Genomic DNA, 24,838 nt, shown 5'->3' with positions numbered 1-24,838 from the left:
TCAATAAAACGGCTGTTTTCGACTCGCCGTATATACGGCCCCCGTAGTGCAAATGTGACCAAGGTATATTCTCAAATCTGTAAAAAGCGAAATATTGTATAATTCCAACAATAAAAAAAGAAAGAAATAGTGAGTGACATCACCGACTGTCTCATTTTTGTGCATAATATCACTGTTTTGTGAAAAAATAAGCAAAACTTTAAAATGTCATGACTTTCTTCCTATATCTACGTCCGATTATCGGATGAAATTTTCAGCGTTATGCAAGTTTAGTTTTTCTCTATATATCAATTCAAATCGACATTTTCTGGGGTGGACTTTCATTGATGGCAGAGGACCATTTAGCATGACAAGTAAAAAAATGAGGGGGCACAGCAAAAGTTTCTTAATTAAAGTCCCGAGGGAGCGAAGCGAACCGAAGCAAACTAGTTGCCCTTTCATGAGAATCAAACTCTGTGATAGGTTTTGAAATGATAAGAAACTAACATATCTTACACTTTTGCATTTTCTTTCTCATTTGGCCTTTTTTTTGGGGGGGGGTTGTGCCATCACAGCGGGTTGTAGCGTCGGCCGTCTATATGGCGAGCCGATGGTGCCATTATTCGAGTAGATTGCATAGTTACAGTTTTGACCAATCAAAACAAACACAAACCTTTATAACTAAACAAGTAGTTGCCACGTTTGCGGGACAAAGTGTCATAAATGACATCTGGACAACAATGCAGCCGTGTGGATCATAGCTGTATAGTTTCACGGTGTAGTTTTTACCAATCAGAACGCGAGAAACCATACAGTCATGGCCGTCGAACAGATTAACAGTTTCGTAAAATAAAGTTGTATATAGTTTTAACCAATCAGTACCACGCAGCCATGGCCGTCGAACAGACTTCGCCATATTTTGCTAGCACCTGACTGGTATAGATCGTAGAATATTACATTATGGGTGCTGTTTGCTAGAAAGAAGGTTTATTGATACTCTGAAGCTATTATTTCGGTGAATCGTGTATAAAGAACTTAATTTTCAAGATGTTTTGTAAACGAGTATATAGCAATACACTTTTGGCTCCGTTAAATCTCTTAGATTTTCAAGTATTTCTATAATTCACCTAAGATTTTTCTTTATATAGACAAATGAAATTTCATAGTTTTATCTCCATAACCCCGAAGATTTCATGAAAATGTGTCATTTCTTTCCAGAGTTATTCTATTGCGAATCCAGGTCTGTCATTGCTCATTACATATGCAGAGACAAAACTTTCGTGCATACGAGTTGTATAAATACGTGCGATTGTCCGGGCGCTGCGGCCTGACTGTATAGTTGCGTAGTTGTACGGTTGCATAGTTTTGATCAATCAGAATGCGAGAAACCATACAGCTACATGGCTGTTCAGTCCACGTTATAAGTTTTAACCAATCGGATTGTAAGAAACTTTCTCTACAATACAGCTAAAGCGGCCTCCGTGGAGTTCACCATGCTTCTCTTTCATTGGCAGTTCCGAGAAGAGGGCCTGAGCCCCCCCCCCCATTTGCGGAGCCAAAATAAGGGGGAAGGAAAAAGGGGAAACCGCGCTTCGCGTTCGCATTAATTTTCATGATAAAAAATAATGATTTCAGAATGCCCAGATTCTAGGTCTAAATCAAACACATGTGCACGCATGTTTATTCAGATACGCATCTTGTTCTTTATTTAGAACGTGCTTAAACATGTTTATTTATCCAGTGTCAGATTAGAATATCAAATAAGTGGAGCGCCTCTGGGAGTCTCACCTGCATTACGCGATTCAATATGGCATGTGACTTTCAAAACTACTATAAAATAATTATTCACAAAAAACTCCATTCATAATAATTATGATACAATACTGCGTTTATTAACTCTAAATGATATTTTACCTTGATCATGACTTGTGACCAAAGACTTGTCAGTGATACTTGATTACCCCTATGTCCACATTTCATAAACTATATCCATAAACTTTGAAAGTTATGACAGAAATCTAATAACTACCTCCAACATGGCCAAAGTTCATTGACCTTAAATGACCTTTGACATTGGTCATGTGACCTGAAACTCGCACGAGATGTTCAGTGATTACTCTTATGTTCAAGTTTTATTAACTAGAAAAATACAACTTTTAGAGTTATGATGGTTAATAAATAAATACCCCCAACAGGGTCAAAATTCATCGACCTTATACATGACATTTGACCTTGGTCATGTAACCTGAAACTCGCACAGGATATTTCTGGATCTGGATGTATACATTTTTGACTGATTTGTTTTTAGATGCAGGACCCTCCTGGGTATAAACGCATCGGGTACTTGACTTGGATTTTGACGGGACCGGCAGGTGCAATACACCGGGTGAACACCCTACTCTTTGACAAATAGTGTATTGGTTTTAACGTGCATAGGTTGTACTTCTCCTATATACACGGGACCAACGTTTGCGTTCTTTCCGATGGACGGAGTGTTTTCCAACTGTGTTCACACCTTCACTGATGGTGAGGCACGTTAACACAAAACGCTATAGCATCAGACTTTTTTTTTGTTAGACGCGTTTCGGCATGAGCGGGACTCGAACCCCTCACGTTGAGATCTACGATCTTATCCGAAAGATCCGCTCTAACCGACTGAGCTGCACTCTTATGTCCGAGTTATAAATCCATAAACCATGCATGGTAATTCAACATATACCCCCAACTTGGTCAAAGTTCATTGACCCTTAAATGACCTTTAACCTTAGTCATGTGACTTGAAACTCAGGCAGAATGTTCAGTAATACTAGATTAACCTTATGGACAAGTTTCATGAACTAGGTCCATATACTTTCGAAGTTATGACGAAATTTCAAAAACTTAACCTTATAGGTTAAAGGGATGGTCCAAGCTGGATATACCTCCATAAAATAGAATAAACTTCACAGAGCAAAATGCTGAAAATTTGATCGAAATCGGACAACAAATAACGAAGATATTGAATTTTAAAGATATGCATTATTCCGATGAAACAGTTCTAGGCATGTCTTAATGAATATTCATCAGGTGGGCTGATGGTGTCACAATATCTCCACTTGTTCTTTTTCATTTTATTTTATTCAAAATATTTCTACTACAACTAAAACAATTGAGTTGACAGCTGATTACGTGCATTAGTTATGTCGCAACGTATTTCATCATAATTAAGACACATCATTTTCACAGCCACATGTATGGCAAAATTTCTTATTTCATATATCATAAAATGAAAAGGGAAAGTGGGGATGTGACATCGTCAGCCCACCTAATGAATATTCATGACGATGTACCCATCATTTTCCTATATTATAATACCCCCATCTCACTAGATGGCGATTCCGCCGCGATCGTCAAAAATCGACAAAGCGTGGTATATCGTGGCTTGATCTTTTCAATATTCTCCGTCGTACCTTGATCTTTTCTGAAGCGGCAAGGATCGCCACCAAATTTTGAACATGTTCAAACTTACGTAGCGAGATCGCGGAGGTGCTAAAGCGCATCATAATCGAGTCAAGAACGTATTACAAACGAAATATTCGTAGCTGTAACGGAGCTCCAACGCATAAAGCGTAGTAGAAGCGCATTAAAAGCGGCACCGATCGCCCGTGTTTTCAGGCCCGTTCCCTAGACAATCCCGACCTTTCGTTTGAGGACGCGGACGCTTATTTACAACGGTCGTTGACTTTGGAAGGGACTTTTTGGGCCCGTCATCATGGTCGTAAAACTCAGTCCTGCAATGCAAATTGTGTGACATGAGATTTTTTTTTCGTTTCGCATCTGCGACGGAAACATTCAATATGCGTTTCGTGTGCAAAATTCTGGTTGCTACTATGGTAACAGCGATTTATCCGATTGAGGACGACTTTCCAAAGCCACATTTGACTCCTCCTAGAGCTCGAGAGGCCGCCCGGGGGGCCCACTTCCATTGATTAGTGGATACCAGTAGCGACCACCCGTAAAAGGGGACAGAGTGGGCAGGTACGTTACGTATATAGGCCTATGTAACGTTATAAGGGTGTCAGAACGATGTTTAAAATGCTGAAATAAGAGATATATATTCAATACTTGTAAGGTTTCACAAGCCAAATACTTGCTAAGAGATGCATTTTCATAATCTGGAAAAGAATTGCTTCCCTTGTTTAGCATGTTTAGGGTACTTTTCGAAACCCCATGGTCGTGCCTGGTATCCACTCATCAATGGAAGTGGTCCCCCCGGAATTTGAATCTAATCCCATTTCTGGGGAATGTAAAACATAATGCCCCTCACATCGTGTGCGAGAGGCATATCGTTTGTGTATAAGGAGTAAACAAAAGAAACAAAAGGAAACGAGTTCAAAGGTATCGCATATGATGTGTACATATCAACGCATGCGAAATGTTCGGCTGGAGAGGTTGATCTTATCCATGAAATCAATTGCCAGTGATCCACCAATAATCCACATTAAATGTAATATCGATTCGATGGACTGTAATGATCTATATTTAAGCCTTCATTCAGTAAGTTTTTCCTCACTCAATATGTTCTCGATTTGTTTGAAAAACCACTTTCTTCTCCATGTCATAAATCTATTTTAGGTCCTGCATTTTGAATATCTCCAGCCATCAGTCGTAATATACATGCATGTATGCGGTACGGGTGTCGCGGAAAGGGATTTTGCACACGAAAAGCAGATTTGTAGGGCCTGTAACCCCCCTGTTACACAAAGCTTAGCATTGATCGTAGAGCAGTTTTCTACGTTTGATTCTATTGACTGTAATGCACAATCAATCTTAAAAATCAAGTGTATGATTAACTTTTGTGTTAGGGAACCCGAATACTAGCGTCCGTGATGATTGCGAAAGGTCCCAAATAATATTCTGCTACGCTGCTTCCGTTTACAAGGCGACTGCCTTGCGCTCGACACGCTTCACACCGTTTCCCGCGACGCTTTCCCTTTGGGTGGCATGTGGCACACGTTCTCAGCCCGCTGCAGGCATTCGCGTTGCGCTTTTGCTGCGCCGCCGATGACTGGGCAGCGATTGAGCAGCGACCGTCCGCGCTGCTATAAAACGCCGTGCCGATGGTGGCGGATTATCACATTTTCAACAGATTACGAGGCGACACCACTCGACGTTTTCAAATATACCTCCCAGAAAAAAGACCAAAAAGTGGAAGCTGCCAAAGCTGTTATGGTGGTGGTAGAGGAGGAGGAGGAGGGGATACAGGAGGAGGATGAAAATCTAACTGCTGAGCCAGCTTGAAAGAGAGAAAAAAAGACGCTCACATGTCTTGATGACGAAATGGGTCACCTCCGCAAAAATATATAAATTGACTATGTTTTAAAAATCGAATGAATTTTAACTACAGTGACAGTAGACCATATTAAAATTCTGTTAATGATTCGATCACTGATGTATTGATTGGGAAAGCACACTTTATGGGGATTCTGGCATTGTGCCCCCCCCCCCCTTATGAGTGCTTTCACATCAGTAGACTACTTCTTGTAAGCAAATTTGAAAGGAATTTACCTAACAATTTTGAGTGACAAAATTTTGGGGAAAAAATAAACAGAATATCAAAGATTTCTATGCTCTTTTATGAAATTCTGGATGCATCCCTCGTATTAAATATTAGACTCATCGACATCTTCTGAATGAAATTTTAATAGATATTGTATATTATGACTTAAGTGACAGCCAGGATCGGACCCAGTATCTTTTTGGCCTCCTCCTTCTCCTGTCCTCGTATCAGGTCCTTGTATCCAACTTCTAACTAATGTTGTTGTATAATGTTAAGATGTATAAGTCCAACCAAATTCTGGACATCCATCTTGGTCGGAGGTTGGCAATCGACTGAAAAATGTTTCATGTGCCGCGATTAATATGCCGATTGCTTGAAATCGTTTCAAGAGCCCACCATGAACGTAACACAATCGCTCCATTCGTAGCACCACCGTACCGAGGTCCTAATTAGCGTATGAGCCTCGTTGTACGGTCGCTTTGATCGCAGAAGCAGCGCATCATATCTGCCTCAAATCGTGGCAAGAGTGTGGCAGCGTCGTACTATCAGCGCATTACCATCGCCTTTAGCGCAGGTCCGTCGCAATGAAATTGCAGAGCAATCGCCTCGCAGGCTAAAAATAGAATTCGAGGACGATTCTGCTACGCTTTGCGGGATTTAGACAGATCGCCATGGTCGCCATGATCGCCATCCTAGTGAGATGGGGGCCTTAGAAAACATGAATATTGTCCCGTGATTAGGTCTCAAATTATCCTTTTCCGCTCACGCTTCGCTCTCGCATCAGTTTGTTTAGTTATAATTCTCCCCTTCATGATTACAAAAAAGTGCTTTAGAAATGTCAATTTTTTTTAGGTCGGAATGTTAAAAATGTTCAGCTCGAGCTTCGCGCTCGCATGATTTAATTGTTGAAATATGTATCGTCTTCATGTCTAGCTGTTTTTAACAGGTCCCTTTAAGATCAGGCCAGAACTAAAAAAAAATTGCTCGCGCTTTGCGCTCGCAAAACGCAGTAATTATCTATAGTAACATACGCATCTTGTTCAGGATCAAAAACATTAACCAGAATGTTATGGGCTGGCACTATTTGAATAGGGCTAATGAGATTATTACATTTATGTTGTTTTATAAGAATGAAGCTAGCAATGACTATCAGGACTACCCCTTCAAAGAAACAAACAAAAATCAACTTTGAGCGGCCGATCGGGGAAAATGTGGATACCCCCCCTCCCCTCCCCCTCTCTATTGGCGAAAGCTGGATTCGCCCATGTCTTTTGTTTGTTTTGGTAAATATATCAATTGGAGATTGACGTTAATGTAACAGTTTCAATTTCACTTACTGAGAAGTTGCTGGCCTTCTCGTGCATGGACGTATAGCTCATCAAGTCAAGCTCTTCCATTGAATTTATTTATACTAGACTATTTGTTTGCCAACTGGTTGTATATGCTCTAAGCAGTGGCGTACCGTGGGTCTCGGCATTAGGCAAGGGACACCATAACATTTTTTGAGTCACTCAGTGAGCGCGCGAAGCGTGCTGAATTGCCAGGTATAGGCCCATTGACCATAAATAGAGACATTTTAAGGACTGTGCCAATAAACGGATATGTAATGTATCTCACTAATCAAATGATGCGAGCGCGAAGCGCAAACTGAAAATATTTGATATTCAGACCTAAAAAGGGACATAATAAGCATTTTTTTTGTAATCACACTACGTATCTGTCTCGCTAAATTAACAATGCCAGCGCAAAGCGCGAGCTGATTTTTTTTAATTTATTGATCACAAACAGGGCCAGGTTTAAGGACTACTTTTAGGAATCAGATAAGAGTATACATATCTCACCATACTCATCTAATTTGAGTGCAGAACGCTTGCTGATTTTGTAAGAATTACATCTAAACAAATGAAACACTTTTTGTAGTCATTGTAATCATGATTAACATACACATCTCACTAATCAAATATTGCGAGCGCGAAGCGCGACCTGAAAATTTAGGAAATTCAGACCTGAAGAGAAGCATTTTAAGGCTTGTATTGGTAGGAATTTACGAAGACCATACGTATTTCACTAACCAAATGATGCGAGCGCGAAGCGTGAGCTGACTTTTTTTTTAATGTACAGTGCGTCCCAGAATAAACGAAACCGAGATTTAGCGATCATTTATCATAACTTACTCATAAATAGAATATACAAATGACCTACCAATTTAAAGCTTAGAATCTCCTCTTTCATCTAATATTACTTAGGTTATTTCTTATTCACGCATGAGTGAGCAAAAACAATTTGAAGAAAGGATACCAAAAACTTATTTTGCGGGGGGTATCTGGGTTTCAAAAGGAAAACCTCATTTCTCAAAAGTTCAATAGCTGCTCTTTAATTTGGTACCTCAATTACTGAATTTGGTCAAGAAATAAAAAAGTTCTGGTCATTTGAAATAAGGCTTGTATTTCCATAATTTCATGAGATAAACGTGTTTTCACCGGTTTCCCACATAAGCTTTCGCATGGTGAACAAAAGATTTAATGCATGGCTGATCGTCAACAAAACGGAGTGTCGAGTGAGTTAGAAAGCCAGCCTGGAGAACCTCTTCATTTTATGAAATTATTGAAATTAAAGCCTTATTTCAAATGACCAGAACTTTGTTATTTCTTGACCATTTTCTGTAATTTAGGTACCAAATTAAAGAGCAGATATTGAACTTTTCAGAAATGTGGTTTTCTTTTTGAAACCCAGATACCCCCCGCCAAATGAGTTTTTGGTATCCTTTCTTCAAATTGTTTTTGCTCACTCATGCGTGAATAAGAAATAATCTAAGTAATATCAGATGAAAGAGGGGATTCTAAGCTTTAAATTGGTAGGTCATTTGTCTATTTTATTTATGATTAAGTTATGATAAATGATCGCTAAATCTCGGTTTCGTTTTTTCTGGGACGCACTGTATATTGACCCCAAACAGGGACATTCTAAAGACTTTTTTTATCCATTAAGAGTATTTATATCTCATTATAAATATAGTTATCTAATGCGAGTGCCAAGCGATTGCTGATTTTGTTAGAATCACATCTAGATATATGAAGCATTTTTGTCGTCATAGCAATCGTGATTATCATAGCGCAAAGCGCAAGCTCAAAATATAGGAAATTCAGACCTGAAGAGGGGCATTCTAAGGATTGTTTTTAGGAATCTACCAAGACCATACGTATTTCACTAGCTAAATGATGCGAGTGAGACACGCGAGCTGAATTTTTTTTTTTAATTTAGATTAGAAAAAAGAGACATTTAAAGGACTGATTTTAGGAATTCATTAAGAGCAGACATATATCATCAATCCACTCATTCGAACATAAACACAGACAGGAAATGTTTTATATGCAGACCTTAAAATGGGGCAATCTTTTTAAAGGACAAGTCCACCCCAACAAAAACTTGATTTGAATAAAAAGAGGAAAAATTCAACAAACATAACACTGAAAATTTCACCAAAATCAGATGTAAAATAAGAAAGTCATGACATTTTAAAGTTTCGCTTCATTTCAAGTACCCAAAACAGTTATATGCACATCTCGGCAGGGTTGGCGGATTTAAATCACGTTGATTTAAATCGTGATTTAAATCACCATGATTTTTTTAAAAAAATCATTGATTTAAATCACTTCCATTGAAAAATGTACAAATCATGGACAAAGTATTTGTTCAATGCAGTTTTAATTCTTCAAGTCAACTGAAAATTTTGAATTAACTTTATATCAATAAAAGATCAACAAAGTCTTCATATCTACTTAAAACAAATTAAAATCAAATGAATAAAATCAGGTAATTCCTGAAAAACTACAGATGTTGTCAATAGGTACTCATTTTTTGTAAATTATGTCGAGTTTTTCTTCTGAAATTTTACATTCTTTGTCAGTTATTATTAGTCAATTTCTTTCTTAACATAAAGTTTTCACATAATCCAACTTTTCAGAGAGCAGTTTGTAAAAAAAATATATAATATATAAAAATCAATGAGAAAAGGTTTGTTGGTAGTTTTCCAGTTTTGATCCTTCGCCTACACAAACGACTTATGTCACGTAAAATAAAAAAAATGATACCTGCATGTAATCAACATATTTAACGTGCCTCTTATTTCATATTGTTACATTTATCATACATTTGATGTTTTAAATAACATAATTATAAAAAATCACATTAACATAATGTAGTACAGTCATAAGCTTTCTCTTATAAACCTTTTAAGTCACTGCAGCCCATTTTATGTTCAGTGCTACAAATAATGGAAGTTTTGTATCTGCATGTAATAATGGAAAGAGCTCTATAACAACAATTTGCAAAACTCAGAATAAACATTTAACACTGCATTTTAATGTTAAGATGCAGGTACTTCAGTTACAATCATTGGCAGTTGTAAGCTGTGTCTCATTTAAAATAAAATACTTCTTTTTGTAATACATATGTTGTAATTTAAGCAGTTTTGCAGTTTTTATCCTTTAAGTTAAAAGTAAGTAGATTCTTTTTCATACTTCATGGATCAAACAGATTTTTTTTTGTAGAGAATATGGGAATGAAAATTGTAGATTAATGTAAAAAAATCACAGTAACAAAATGTAGTATAGTCACCCTTTCACTAAGCTACATGTATCTCCTATATTGTTCTCCAAAACTGAGAGTTTTGCATCTATATCTGTAGCAAGAGAAGAGCTTTTTATCAAAAAGATCCTAAACATATACAGTTGTAGTCTCTCTTTGACTATTGTAAAGCTGTGACTAATTGAAAAAAATCATTGATTTGAATTATTTCTCTTACAATATACATGAATACTAGTAATTGGCAAAGGGTTTGTTGGCAGTTTTGATAAGGGATTTTTTCTCTTGGATTTTTTAAATATTTGAAAAAATCCCAGAGGGGAATTTTCTCTACTCACTGGGAATTCCCTATGGAATATTCCTTCGTAGGCCTATGTATGATAGAATTAATTTCAGATACATGATTCCTCAAATTTATTTTTAATTGTCCACTTTTACTGGATTTTAATTACAAAATATGTGGTTAAGAACAATATTAGGGGTGAAATGTATAACATCAATATTGATGTCATTGTAAGAGTAAGGGGGGGGGATAATTACCCTTTTTTTCGAAGGAACTTTTAAAAAATCAAAAAAATCAAAAAAATCTGATTTAAATAAAAAAAATCTGATTTAAATCAAATAAATCCGATTTTTTTGATTTTTTTTAAAAAATCAAAAAAATCGCCAACCCTGCATCTCGGTATGCAAATGAGGGAACTGATGACATCACTCGCTCACTATTTCTTTTTTATTTTATTATATGAAATATGAAATATCATGATTTTCTCGTCATTGTCATGTGAAATGAAGTTTCATTCCTCCCTGAATACGTGGAATTCCATTATTTTAACATTTTGTGCTTCAGGCAAGGAGGTCCTAATCATCAAATTCGTAAAAATTGAAACATTGTATAATTCAAACAATAAAAAACAAAAGAAATAGTGAGTGAGTGACATCATCGACTCTCTCATTTGGATGTAACTGGCTTGTTCATATAACTATTTTGTTAAAAATAAGCGAAACTTTGAAATGTCATAACTTTCTTTACATCCGATTTCGATGAAATTTTCAGCATTGTGCTTGTCTGATTTTTTTTCTATTGATTCAAATCAACATCTTTCTGAGGTGGACTTGACCTTTAAGTAGTCATGAAAGATAAACATATGTTACTATATACATTAAACAAAAATAACTCGAAGTGTTGAACAAATAGGCACTGAGCAAATTTGTTTCATAAAGTAATGGAAAAAATATTTCATATGTAATATAACATAATAAATATAACATAACATAGTATAATCAGGTAGTAAACGTTTCATGCACCCTCTAATTTCATCTTTATGTTTTTTAATGAATTTTGCCGTTTTAACACGAGTCTATGGGAAATGCTTTACGTTCATGAAACCTTCCATACATCAACGCCCATTCTGAACTACTGCAGGTGAGTCAGAAAATACTTTACACCTAGAAAATTGTTAATTTAATTTGAAAAATAAAATTCATGGAAACATTACTACATGTGCTATACATGACATGAAATACTATTTTCTCCCAAATAATAAAATGTGTATTAATCAGGAGGTATATTTCGATGTGAAATATGTATGATACAATATGCAAATTGCTGCAATGATATTAAACAATATGGATAAGGAACAAGTGTTATTGCTTTGTTTTTTTGTTTCTTCATATAATTACAAGAAATCATACTACAGAATGCAGGAGATCGCCATCTTGAAACAAGAGCTTGACGTTTGAGGAGGAATTGAAAACATGAGGTACGTAATACACAGAAAGCATTGCATAAGCTCAAGTTCAAATGAACACATTACCTTCTTCAAATAAACATTGCATAGTTAAATATTTTGTACAAACTTGGATGAAAACAAAAAAACATGTTTATTTGCATTTTTTATTCAAATAAACACTAATTTTTTCCACTTTCACAAAACATCATTATTCAATATAAAAAAAGTACATATATATGATATATCTTTAACAGAAAAAGGCGTGATTCCCTAAAAGCAAAAGCTTATGAGAGATACAATACAAAATATAAACAAGAAAAGAAGTAGGGCTAAGAAAATAGAGCAAAGTCGTCCAGGATTGAAGAGGCATAACCTTGTTTTTTTTATATATACAATATTTTTTGACGGTTTCTTGTCAATTCGAGGGTGCTGATTACGAATCTGAATGATGCCACTCGTGTAACCTTGAGCATTTTCCGCAAATTGGCAAAATCCAATATGGCCGCCAAAATATGCAAATTACCCATGAAAATCATAAAATTGTCCGCACATTGGCTGTGAAATGCATGAAATTGTATGGCAGGAGTAAAATAATCTCTGAAAGAATAATTTCGAACAAAATATTTATTTTCCTGATATTCAAAATGGCCGCCATAGGTCATTGTATACCTTATTATGTACAATACGAATGGGGAAAACTAATTTTCACAAAAATGAGCACTAAACTGCAAAAAATCGCGATGTATGAACGAAGTAATATATGCAAATCATCATAACTAACGAGATATATCATTTATAATGTCATATATGGGAACATTGCTGTATTTTTATATCTAAAATAGCCGCCATTGGCCCAAACAGAATTGCGTACAATGGAAATGGGGGCCAAAAATGCACAAGAGTGATCACTAAAATGCTTATTATGAATATTAAACAGGTGGAATACTGACTATAAACATAAATATTGATGAAATATATTATTAATATGCCATGTATGTGGTGAATGTTGTATTTTGATATTCAAAATGGCTGCCAAAGGCCCTAAACGTATTATGCACAATGAGAAATGAGAGAAAAGAAATCACAAGAGTGAGCGCTAAAATGCATATATACGTGATAAATTAATTGGATACTGTTTAAAAACGTATTTTCTAACAAATTATATCATTCAGGTTTCAAGTTAGTGTTAAATAATGTATTTCGACTTTCAAAATGGCCGCCATCGACATTAACAGTATTATGTACAATGCAAAGTGGGAAACCTATATTCACAGGAGTGAGCACCATAAATGCACGTAATACTGATCTAAGAGCATGATGAGTAAAATATTGTCTGAAAGCATAATTTCTATTAAGATATATCATTTATTCTGCCAGTTAAGTGATAAATACGGTTATTTTAAAATCAAAATGGCCGCTACAGTCCCTTACGGTATTATCCACAATATGAATGGGAACAAATCATTTCAACAGAATTTGGCTTTGCTTGGTCAAATGGTGATGTATGAGTGGAATATTGCCTGAAAACATGATTTATAACAAAATATATCATATTTTATGCAATTTAGGTGATAAATACTGTATTTCAAAATTCAAAGTGGCTGCCATATGCCCTTTTTAACATTATTTGTCTCCACCCAAATTGTATACATGTATTATACGATAAGTGCCTATGGTGGCCATTTTCAATTTTAAAAATGCAGCATTTATCACCTTAATTACACAACATTATGGTTTTAGACAATAATTCACCCTTACATCACAATTCACAATTACATGCAATATTTAGAGTCAAGAAAAGCCAAATTCTGTCAAAATTATATGCCCCATGCATGTTACAATGTACACAATACTTTTAGGACCTATGGCAGCCATTTTGGATTTCAAAGTACAGCATTTATTAGCTCCACCATGTCCACAACCAATATGTGATGTATTTAGTTAGAAATAATTTTTAAGACAATATCTTTACTCGTACATCACAATTATATGCATTTTATGATTCTCACTCTTGTGAAAATTAGTTTCCATGTTCGCATGTTACATAATTTAGTGGCTTGTAGAGGTTGTTTTGAATGTCAAAATACAGTATAACCTATATGGAAGAAATGCGATGATTAAAAAAAATGTTTTCAAATAACGTTTTACTCATACAGCAGGATTATATGGATGTCAAAATCAAGTAAATCCAAATTCTTACAAGATTATATGTCCCAATTCCAGCCCAATTCACATTGTAGATAATATTAATAGGGCCTATAGGGGCCATTTTGAATTTCATAATACAGTATTTACCTCATGCATGACAAAATAAATGATATGTCTTGCTATAAAACATGTTGTCAGACGATAATTTTTACTAATAGATCACAATTACATGGCATTTTATGTTTCTTACTCGTGTGAAAATTAGTTTCTCCATTCGCATTGTACATGATGAATATAGGGGCTATGGCGGCCATTTTGAATTTCAAAATACAGCATTTATCACATAAATAGCATATACAATTGTGTTTTTTTTCAGTATTCCACTTGTTTATCTTAATAATATGCATTTTAATGCTCATTCTTGTCATTTCTTTGGCCCCGGCCATTGCCATTGTACATAATACTCTTTGGGCCAGTGGCGGCTATTTTAGATATAAAAATACAGCAATGTTTTCATATTTATCATAATAAATCATATATCTCATTAGTAATGATGATTTGCATATATTACTTCGTTCATACATCGCATTTTTGCAGTTTAGTGCTCATTTTTGTGAAAATCAGTTTTCCCTATTCGTATTGTACATGATAGTGTATACAATGGCCTATGGCGGCCATTTTGAATATCAGGAAAATAAATATTTTGTCAAAAAATATTTTTTAAGATTGTATTTAACTCCTGACATGCAATTTCATGCATTTCACAGCCAATATGTGGACAATTTTCTGGTTTTCATGGGTAATTTGCATATTTTGGCGGCCATATTGGATTTTGCCAATTTGCGGAAAATGCTCAAGGTTACGCGAGTGGCATCATCCAGATTCGTAATCAGCACCCTCGAATTGACAAGAAACCATAAAAAAATATTGTATATATAAAAAAACAAGGTTTGGTCAATTTTCTATGGGGCCTATCCTGGACTAAAGGGAATGAATCGAGAGAACGAAAAGTGAGCGGAAAGTGGGCATGAATACTGAGCCAAAGGAGAGTACAACACATGTCGGTTTGGAAAAAGGGCTGCAACAACAACTGTACATAGTTCATATCATAAAAAAGGCAAAAAATGTGAAAAAAAAATTGTATCTATTGTATAGGATAAAATCATTAAATTTCATCTTATCCTTAAAGCTAGTTACTGACAAAAAAATTATTCAGGAAGACCATTCCATATTTTAGGACCTGTATATTGGATAATGTATAAAAAAAATATGTGTTATGGAATACATGTACATGCATGCATTTGATTAGATGATCTGGTCTTAAAGTTATGTATACTTGATACAAGCATGAAAATGTCACGAAATTTTTGAGGAATTTGATAATTTAAATATCAATGTACAAATTACATTGCTGAAGTGTATTGATGTTGTTTTAATTTCAGCAGTTTCTCCTTTTTGCAGGCCTTGATTATAGCTGCTTGCACAAAAATTAATGTAGGGAAGTATTCAATTTTCTGATTTGTCAGAGCAATAATGAAATTAAAAAGGGCAAATCAGAAGAGATGGTTAATTTTCTATTCTGTCCAGGCAAAATCTAAAAAATCAATTGCAAAGAAGTATTCAGTTTTCATAATTTTAACTACAAAAACGAAAAGAAGAAGGCAAAAATGTAATCAAATTTTTATTAGGCACAGAAAAATGAAAATAATAATTTTGTAATACAAAAAAAAAGTTGTTTCTTTTGTTCAAATGTTTGGATTTACATATCACATTCTAGACATTATTGAAAGAAACAATTTTTCTGTTTGAAAATACAAATTCAGAATCAATTTTGTCCCAATATTCCGCTTTTGTCTTTTTTTTATACTTGTTTACGTTTCTAAATCAGAAAAACAAATCATCTGATAGTACCTTGATTTGTTCAGTGTGTTCACATCTCATATAGAGCATTCTCTCTAACATGCATCTGTTCTAGCCAGCGATGTAATGCAATAATGAAAAAAAAGTTAAAGGCAGAAAATCAGAGAGCCTGGCATGCAGATATATAATAAGGGACGACTTCTGTCTTCTGTAAAACTACCAACTGCAGTGAGTTCTAGATTTAAAAAAGTATACAGACATTTTTATCATTAAAACAACAATTGAATGGGCTGAAAATTTTTAGCATATGATCTTGGATATAGCTCTCTGATATTCAGTTAATAAATTTGTAAGACAAATTTTCAAAAGATCATTTTTGTTAAAAGGAATATTGACAGTGCCAAGAGATGATGCCAGATGAAAAAAAAATCTAAATTCAACTTCTCAAAGAATCTTTTGCTCAAAAAAGATTCAATACCCACGGCCCACTACACTATTGTAAGATTGGAATGATTCTTGTGTATAATTCATATCCTTGCTTCTTTAAAAAAAATTATTGGATGAACTTTAATCATAATTTCTAATGAATAAATATATATGTAAAGTTTAATAGCTTTTAATAATTTTATCTAAAAGAAATATGTTGCACACTCTCTTAGTACTGTTTTTTTTTCTGTAAGAATGACCACATGTATATATTTCTGCTTTTTTTGTATAAATCTTTCCATAATTTTTTTTTATCAGAAATGCTTCACACAAACAAAAATAATCATGCATGTATATATATATATAATCCTACAAAAAACAAAACCGAGATTTATCATATCTTAATCGCAAATAGAATAGACAACTGACCTAGCATTGTAAAGCTTAGAATCTCTTCTTTCATTTTTTTTGCATGAAATTACTTAGATTTCTCATTCATGAGTGAGCAAAAACAATTTGAAGGGATACCAAAAAGTCTATAGGCGGGCTGTATCTGGATTTCAAAAAGAAAACCACATTTTTAAAAAGTTCAATATCTGCTCTTTTATCTGATACCTCATAAAACAGAAAATGGTCAATGAATAACAAAGCTCTGGTTATTTGAAATAAAGATTGAATTTAAATAATTTCATAAAATAAAGAGGTTTTACAGGCTAGCATTCAAACTCACATCACTCGACACTCTGTTTTGTTTATGATCAGCCATGCATTAGGTCTTTTGTTAACCATGCGATAGCTTCTGTGGGAAACCAGTGAAAACATGTTCATTTAATGAAATTATGGAAATACAAGCATTGTTTAGAGGGAACATAAACTTGTTACTTCTAGACCATTTTCTGTGATTAAGGTATCAAATAAAAGAGCAGATTTTGAACTTTTCAGTCATGTGATTTTCTTATTGAAATTTAGATACCCCTCGCCACGTTTTTGGTATCTTTTTTTTACATTGTTTTGCTCACTCATGCGTGAACGAGGAATAATCTACATAAAATAAGATGACAGAGGAGATTCTAAACTTTACATTGGTAGGTCATTTCTCTATTGCATTTATAATTACGCTATGATAAATCATCACTAAATCTTGTTTTTTTTGTGGGATGCACTGTGTGTGTATATATATATATATATATATATATATATATATATATATATATATATATACACATATATTTCAAGTAAAACAAAGCAAGAAAAAAGAAAGTAGCAGGTGCCAAGTGCACACCTGAATATCTTCCCATAGAAAAATTCTTCACACAAAACTACATTATCAGATACTTATTACCAACTTAATGATTGAAAATCAGAAAACAACAAAGATCATGATCTTGAAATTTTCATACCATTCCATACATGACAAGTTATACATCCACTGAAACATTCTTTTGTTTCATATCATCCACAACAACAATTTTTGGACCTACATACAGTATCTACTGGTCACAGAACTCATTAAAAATATTTAAAAAAAAAAGAAGTTTTAATGTCAATTGGAAATTATTGTTAAGTTAAATTAGGTCTACTGACTGTTTTGCCTTTTCCGAAGTGACCAAATAGTAAAATGATGGTTCAAAGAATGTCTCTAGATCTCCACATACATTATGATTTAATTTGTGATATTTATACTGACCTGCCACTCTTTAGCCAATGAGTCTTCAATGGATTGGGATCCTCTTATGTGTCTGTTCTCTCTCTTTTTGATGTGACCATATTGTTGGTAACATATGTATGCAAAACCAACACTGAAAGGAATAGGTACCCACTTAAGAGATCGCCAGTACCCCGCTACACCGCTGGAAGGACCAGTATTAGAGGATGAAAATCTTTTGAAACCTTAATATCGAAAAAGAAAAAAAAATATTGTTCATGAAGTAATTACGAACTGGTCTATTGGACTGTTCGAGAAAGAAGCAGAATGTTCTTTTTAAGACAGTATTTTGAAATTTATAATGCCGGCAGTTTCTTCAAGGATATCAGATCAGATCACAACTTAGAGTTTCAAGCCAGTCTCCATGTCAGTGCATAGTTCAAAGTTATGTTGAATACAACATCAACTTCTGTGGAATTATTTGCGCACCATCAATGAACTGTTTGCAATTATTTTAGTCATAGAGCTATTAGCTCCATGTTTTAGTGAAAGGAATTCTCAATTCTCATCAAGATGATCATCAACCTGTTCTAATAAACATTTTCTGCCCATTGATTGCTGAAATCGACTGTTTATCATCATCAACTTCGTCTTCACTGACATTTCAACTCATTTCAGTCATACAGTGTCTCCAATTATCCATCACATTTCGACAACAATTTCATCATTGCCAGTATTGTGGATTTTAACTTAAGAACCCCCCGCCATCCAATTTGAATATTTGGATTAGCATATTTCCAGTCAGTCGGCAGGTATTCAAAAACTTATTTCTTTTATCTGAGTGATATTCATGACTAGAGGATTTTTTGCATTGTTAATGAGCTTAATGTGAACAAAAACACCTCTTTATTTGGCCATTGCTGTTCTGAATATTGACCAAATTTCATGTTTTTGGTATCTTTATAAAGAATAAAAATCATTCTTTCAGATCAGGTGTCTAGATTTTTAAAAAGATTATGTAATTTAGGTGAAAATTTTGATCTGAAAGATGATACAATATAATTATTTTCATGTACACGTATGCAACAAAAGTTGTTGTTTTACACCTAAGTTCTGTTTGAGCCCAAAAGATTTTTAGATTATAATAAAGCTGAAGATCTAAGCTTTAATATTATATAGGTTTTATAAGAAGAGGTATTATAGATAGGTCAGCAGCTAGCTTTTCATAGGCCAAGTACATTCAGCAGATTAATACAAGAATACTGCGCTCTGATTGGTCACAGACACCACACACCCATGTAAATGCTGTTTCCACACTGGGCCACTGCAAGGTCACTTCACCATGTGGTAATCTCTTGAATTTAACCCTGCCTACATTTTTGAAAACATTACTCAGCCAATCAGAACTCTGGATTTTATGCTACTCAGAATTTTCAGAAATCTTGTCTTGTATCTTGAGTCTTGACAGGAAAAATTGGCTACTGACCCATCTATACGGTGTCACATATCAAAAAGACATTGTGAGAAAGTATAGACTTTAAGCTTTCTGATGTATAAATAGTATTTGTGCCGAAAACAAAAGTTTTGCACTATTTGCAAGAGAAAGCAGAGGAAGAAAATTCTGTTTGAGGCATCTCTTCAGACCTGATTTTTGACCTGATTTCCTTATTTATCAAAATATTTCATTCAAAAGAAATGACAATGACCAATATAATAGAGTAACATTTATTCTTTCCTATGGTCCATAATTATCAGTTTTACTTAATGAAAAAAAGTGTAATTCTTTGACAAAGACAATCTCACAATTCATGACATTTGCAGGAATATGAATTCAGCCATGAGAGGAATAGGATAAATCTTGCTCATTGGCATACCTGCAGACTGACTGTGTTTGGATTAACCAGAACTGACTCTTCAAGATATGTCAGATTATTCATTAGTTTGTTTACTTTGTGCTCTATTTCATGTAAATAAATAAGGGGGAAATAATAACTACATTATTTTTATTATTTATTGGATATTTGTTTAATATTGTAACACTCCTTATCCAGTTCCATTCAAATCTTCAGAATTGCTGTGGTTTATGGTACAACATGTGGTGAGTCCTAGAAGGACTTAGAAAAAATTGATATAAGGAGGGAAGAAATGGGAAGGTAGGAGAGTTTTCTGTTTTTTTCCTTTCACAAAAATAAGTTTGATGGCAAGGAAATTATTCTACCCTATAAACAACTGGTATGTACATGTAAGACACTTTGTAATAATATCTGAAACACAAACATATACACTCACAAAAGCAATAAATGCTAAAGATATAAGTAGAACAAACCCAAATCTTTGGTCTTTCCTATATTGGTTGTTACACTGAACTCCATTGGCTCCTTTCACCAATTACAGAGGAGGAAAAAAAAGTATTAAAAAATGTTTAAAAACTCCTTGAAACAAATGGCTCTCTAAACCAACCAATAAATATTCATAGTTAGAAAAGAAGTTAAAAATACTAGAATTTAGGTTTGATATAAGAGATATACCATACACACCTGAGCATTGCTTGTGATTCAAGATTAGCGATTGAACCTCTTTGCTATATTTCCTTCCTGCTTGCTGCCAAGCAAATCTGAAATATAACCAAAATGAACAATTCAACTGCTTTAAAATTCTTGAGCAAAATATGTTTTCCAGTCACGTTTCCTGACCTTGTCCTTGACAGCTCACAATAGCGTAATCATTGGGCTAATTGCCAGCCAGACAATTGGAACAAGGTAGTGAAAATGAAAGGTTGAAAAGTATTATCATGTGACCCATTCATTCTATAGCCTTGTTCTCGGTTACTACTCCATGTGGGGAAATAAGTTTGGCAATGTTTGGTTTATTTTATCTTGTTCTTAGGGACAAATGCTTGATTTTTTGCACTGTCAATTTCCATTACAGCTATTCATCATATAACTTAGCTCTTCAGTAAATAAAGTTCTTTTAATCATATTTTCTAAATTAAAAAGAAATTAAAAAATGACAATTTTCTTGCCATATTATTTTCCACCAATAGAGGGCGTACACAAAAATATGCTCAAAATTCAAATTTTCGAGCACTCTGGTGAATACAACTGTATGGAAACTAGTATTTTTGGTCACAAAAGTGATATTTTAATGATTGTTTAAAGTGTGTGCTGTGTACAGCATTGGCATACCATAGTCCTACCTGTAGATTCCCCACAGGCAGAATAGAAAATGAACCCTTGAGTGGAGACTGATAGAAGCATGGAAAAGAATAGACAGGAATAACCGTTGTTTCTGGGGATTTATTCAACAATTTCTGACATTTTTCTCAATCCCCATTCACCGATGGTAGTGTGTTAGTGCGAGCCTGCATGTGTAATCTGGGTCGACAATTCGGAGGGCGGGTTTTGTCCAGATTTTTATTTCTTTTAGATTATAAATGACATTATATTATCTTGAAAGAAGGCCCACTATTTTCTTTAGACTCTAATCTTTCTATTGATACTACAGTGTATGTAAAATCTATAAAATATTGAAAATATACGTTACCGATGAGTTATTCCCCGGGTTATTCCTTATTTTTAAATTTTCTGCTGGAGAGGAAAATATGGCAGCCGTCAACGAGTTGTGCTTTTATCAAGGCTTTCCGATTAAATTTTCGATATCTTGGCCAATCAATGCGAGCGACAAGTTTCGAACGCACGCACATCCACATGTACAAGCGCAAAGCAGCAGCACAAATCGTGATATATAGCGACTGGTAAATACGTATGTCTGTTAGGATGATATCATCTAAAATGGCAACTTACGTTGACCAACGAAAGGATCGAAGATGACGATGTTTCGATCATCATTTGAAAGGAATTAGCGGTAACTGCGGTCTAAGATACGATATTTCTGAATCTGAAACATTTTTTCTTAAATATGGATGTGATTTCTTTTTAATGTGACATTTTATGCACAAAAAACAATCGGAAAATCGGGTTTCCGCCGAATGTTAGATTTAACGTTACTGCTAATACGTTGTCTGTACGTACGGGGCCTTCAAGCTCTTCAGTCTATGTATTGGCGAGTGAGCCAATGCAGTTCAGCGGAACAACTAAAATACAGAGACTGAACTTAAGCTTTTGGTCTAGGATTCGTAGGAAAAGAAGTGAAACTATCATGTCATGTGTATTGTAACCTAAGAATATTAGTTCTGTTTTTAAAGATAGTGATGTTGCATGAATTTTAGGCCAAATCGTGGTTTTGGGAACCACTCGTAGATTTGTGTACAAAGTGAATGGAGGTGGAAATGGGGAACCGTGCGTGTGACTGAATAAAGCGCTGCTGTATGAAGTGAACGGTGGTTCCCAATATCACGATAATGCCGAATTTTCTTTCCCACCCACCATGAAATCCCACCTTTGTCACTCGGAATATCAGATCGAGTTCACGGTCTCGAAGTTCGGGTAGGTGGAGCGTAGTGTAGCGGTAGTGAGTGGAGCCTGCGCGAACAGTGAAGCCTTCACAAAGTGACAAACACGAAATAGTACGTCTGGGACTTCGTAATAACATGTCGAAATTAATAAATGACTTTAGATAATTTTCTCTACGTCTAATGAGCTTTTCTCACGTATAATACATACCGTTGGATTTGTTTACCCTGCATCGTCACACTATTGATGATAAATAATGATAAAATCCTCGTCAATCCAAAAAAATACTAGTAAATTTTTTGTTGGCCGACCACCCAAGGCACACGATACTGATTGCGCAATCAATTTTACGGTGTCCTACAATTTTTTTTTTAAATATACCGGTACCATCCTCTATTTAGTCGTTCTGCATTTTGCCCTTGTCAACTGCTGCTTTTACTTTCCCGAAACATTGTAATTTTCCCTTATTTGAATAATATAACCTCTGTTAACGCAACAAAAGTAACATGACAGTGAGTCACAAATCAATTTAAGTTGTAATAACGTCCTCTCATTGATGGATTTTCAATGTAAAAAATGAAATGCCCATTTAGCACTTACAGTGCTTGTATAGTGACTGCACTACGAGTGCTGATTTTCTAGTTCAAATTTAAACTAAAAATCAAAACTCGTAGTGCAGTCACTATACAAGCACTTCATTTTTTACAGTGTTCACCAATGTTATTCTGCTATATTTACGACTAACTTTTTGTCAGGGTGAACTTCCCCTTTAAGAGCCACTTTTTTCGTATCGTAATTAAGATGCTTCTGTTGTATTGTGTAGATGCGAGGAACTTCTGAAATTATTACATGTATGTTGATTTTTTTTCTGTTTTTATTATTGCAAATCAAAATAAATCACAAAATTTACAAATGATTATTAGGTGATTGCAAATCACATAAACACAGGTTAGTTACACAAAAAAGACAAAATAACAACCATAATAATAATAAAACAAAACCTACCCACTTATCCTCCCCACCCCCTAGAATAGGAATGTGGCAAAGTGATTTTTTTTTCCGGAGAGGAGCATCGAAATATTGATGGAACTGACACACGATCTTTGATCTATAATATTCAGATTATTGCAGTATAAATAAAGTATTGGCTTAGTGTGTTTTCAGTCCATAAAATGATAAATTACAGTCTGTTTTAATTATGCTTTTTTTTTCTTCAGTCACATGTACTTATCATTATGGTGCATGGGGCTGTGCCTCCAGTATATATTGGGTAGGCCTAAAGATGCTCCATGAGGGTAATTATGTGTCCAACCAATATTGGACATTGTTATTTATCCAGTGTGATGAAAATTTCGCCCATTGTAAATTAATTGCTGCTTATTTTCTAACCTTACTGGACAACATGCTTCCCACATTGGGTAAAATATTGCCCAAAATTGGTTGCACATTTACCCTCGTGCTGGTTAAATTTCAACCAACTCTACAGGGCCATGTACCTTAATACAGTGGCGTCCCGAGGGTTATGGCATTTTGGGGGGCACCAGAAAATTTTTGAGCCACTAAGTGAGCGCGCGAAGCGCGCTCAGTCGCCAGATATATATACTGACCTAATCGAGACATTTTAAGGACATTGCCATTAAACGGATATGAATATCACTGATCAAAATTAACGCGAGTGCGTAGCGCGAGCTGAATTTTTTTTTATATTTAAACCTGAAAAAGGACATTCTATGGATTTTTTTGTAATCATAATACGTACCTGTTTCGCTAAACAAACAATGCGAGCGCAAAGCGCGAGCTGAATTTTTTGTATATATTGACCCCAAACAAGGGACATTTTTACCATAGTCATCTAATGCGAGTGCCAATTAAGCGCTTGCTGATTTTGTTAGAATTATTTCTTAACACATGAAGCACTTGTTATCTTGATTAACATACCCATCTCACTAATCAAATAATGTTGCGAAGTGCGGGATGAAAGTTCAGGAAATTCAGACCTGAAGAGCGGCATTCTAAGGCTTGTTGTAAGAATTCACTAAGATCATACGTATTTCACTGTCCAGATGATGCGAGCGCGAAGCGCAAGCTGAAATTTTGTTATATTCAGATCAGAAAAAGGGACATTTTAAGGACTGATTTTAGGAATTCATGAAGAGCAGACATATCTCACAAATCCACTAGTGCGAACGGAAGCACGGACAGGAAATGTTTTATATTAAGACCTTAACATGAGGGCAGTCACTTTATGTAGTCCTAAAAAAAGAAGCACATGACACTACATGAAACGATAATAACTCGAATTGCGAGGAAAAATATTTGGTGTATATTGACTTGATTTGACAACGTCACATCTCTCAAATATACTTGAAAAGTATAGTATTCCGAAAATTATTTGATCTATTATTTATCTAGTTAAACAGACAATACGAGCACCAGGAATAATGAAGACATATAGGCCCCGAGCAAATTATGTTTTATTAAGTTATGAAATTTTTTAAAAATGTAATATACAATA

General features: G+C 34.7%; 1 protein-coding gene across 1 annotated transcript in view; it reads right to left on the bottom strand.

The window, feature by feature from the left end:
• The window catches only part of LOC121409143 (phosphatidylserine decarboxylase proenzyme, mitochondrial-like), a 37,943-nt gene extending 15,275 nt beyond the window's left edge, over nucleotides 1-22,668 (bottom strand). Inside the window, exons 1-3 of the mRNA XM_041600978.1 lie at nucleotides 22,534-22,668; nucleotides 20,449-20,525; nucleotides 17,954-18,156 (exon numbers count right to left, since the gene is read on the bottom strand). Coding sequence (XP_041456912.1) covers nucleotides 17,954-18,156; nucleotides 20,449-20,525; nucleotides 22,534-22,556 — 303 coding nt within the window. The 5' untranslated portion in view covers nucleotides 22,557-22,668. The remainder of the gene's footprint in view (nucleotides 1-17,953; nucleotides 18,157-20,448; nucleotides 20,526-22,533) is intronic.
• Nucleotides 22,669-24,838: the final 2,170 nt, after the last annotated feature.

This window comes from Lytechinus variegatus, chromosome 2 (genome assembly GCF_018143015.1).
Source record: "Lytechinus variegatus isolate NC3 chromosome 2, Lvar_3.0, whole genome shotgun sequence".
In the NCBI taxonomy this organism is placed as follows: domain Eukaryota; kingdom Metazoa; phylum Echinodermata; class Echinoidea; order Temnopleuroida; family Toxopneustidae; genus Lytechinus; species Lytechinus variegatus.
This window is presented reverse-complemented; position numbering and strand designations above follow the sequence as displayed.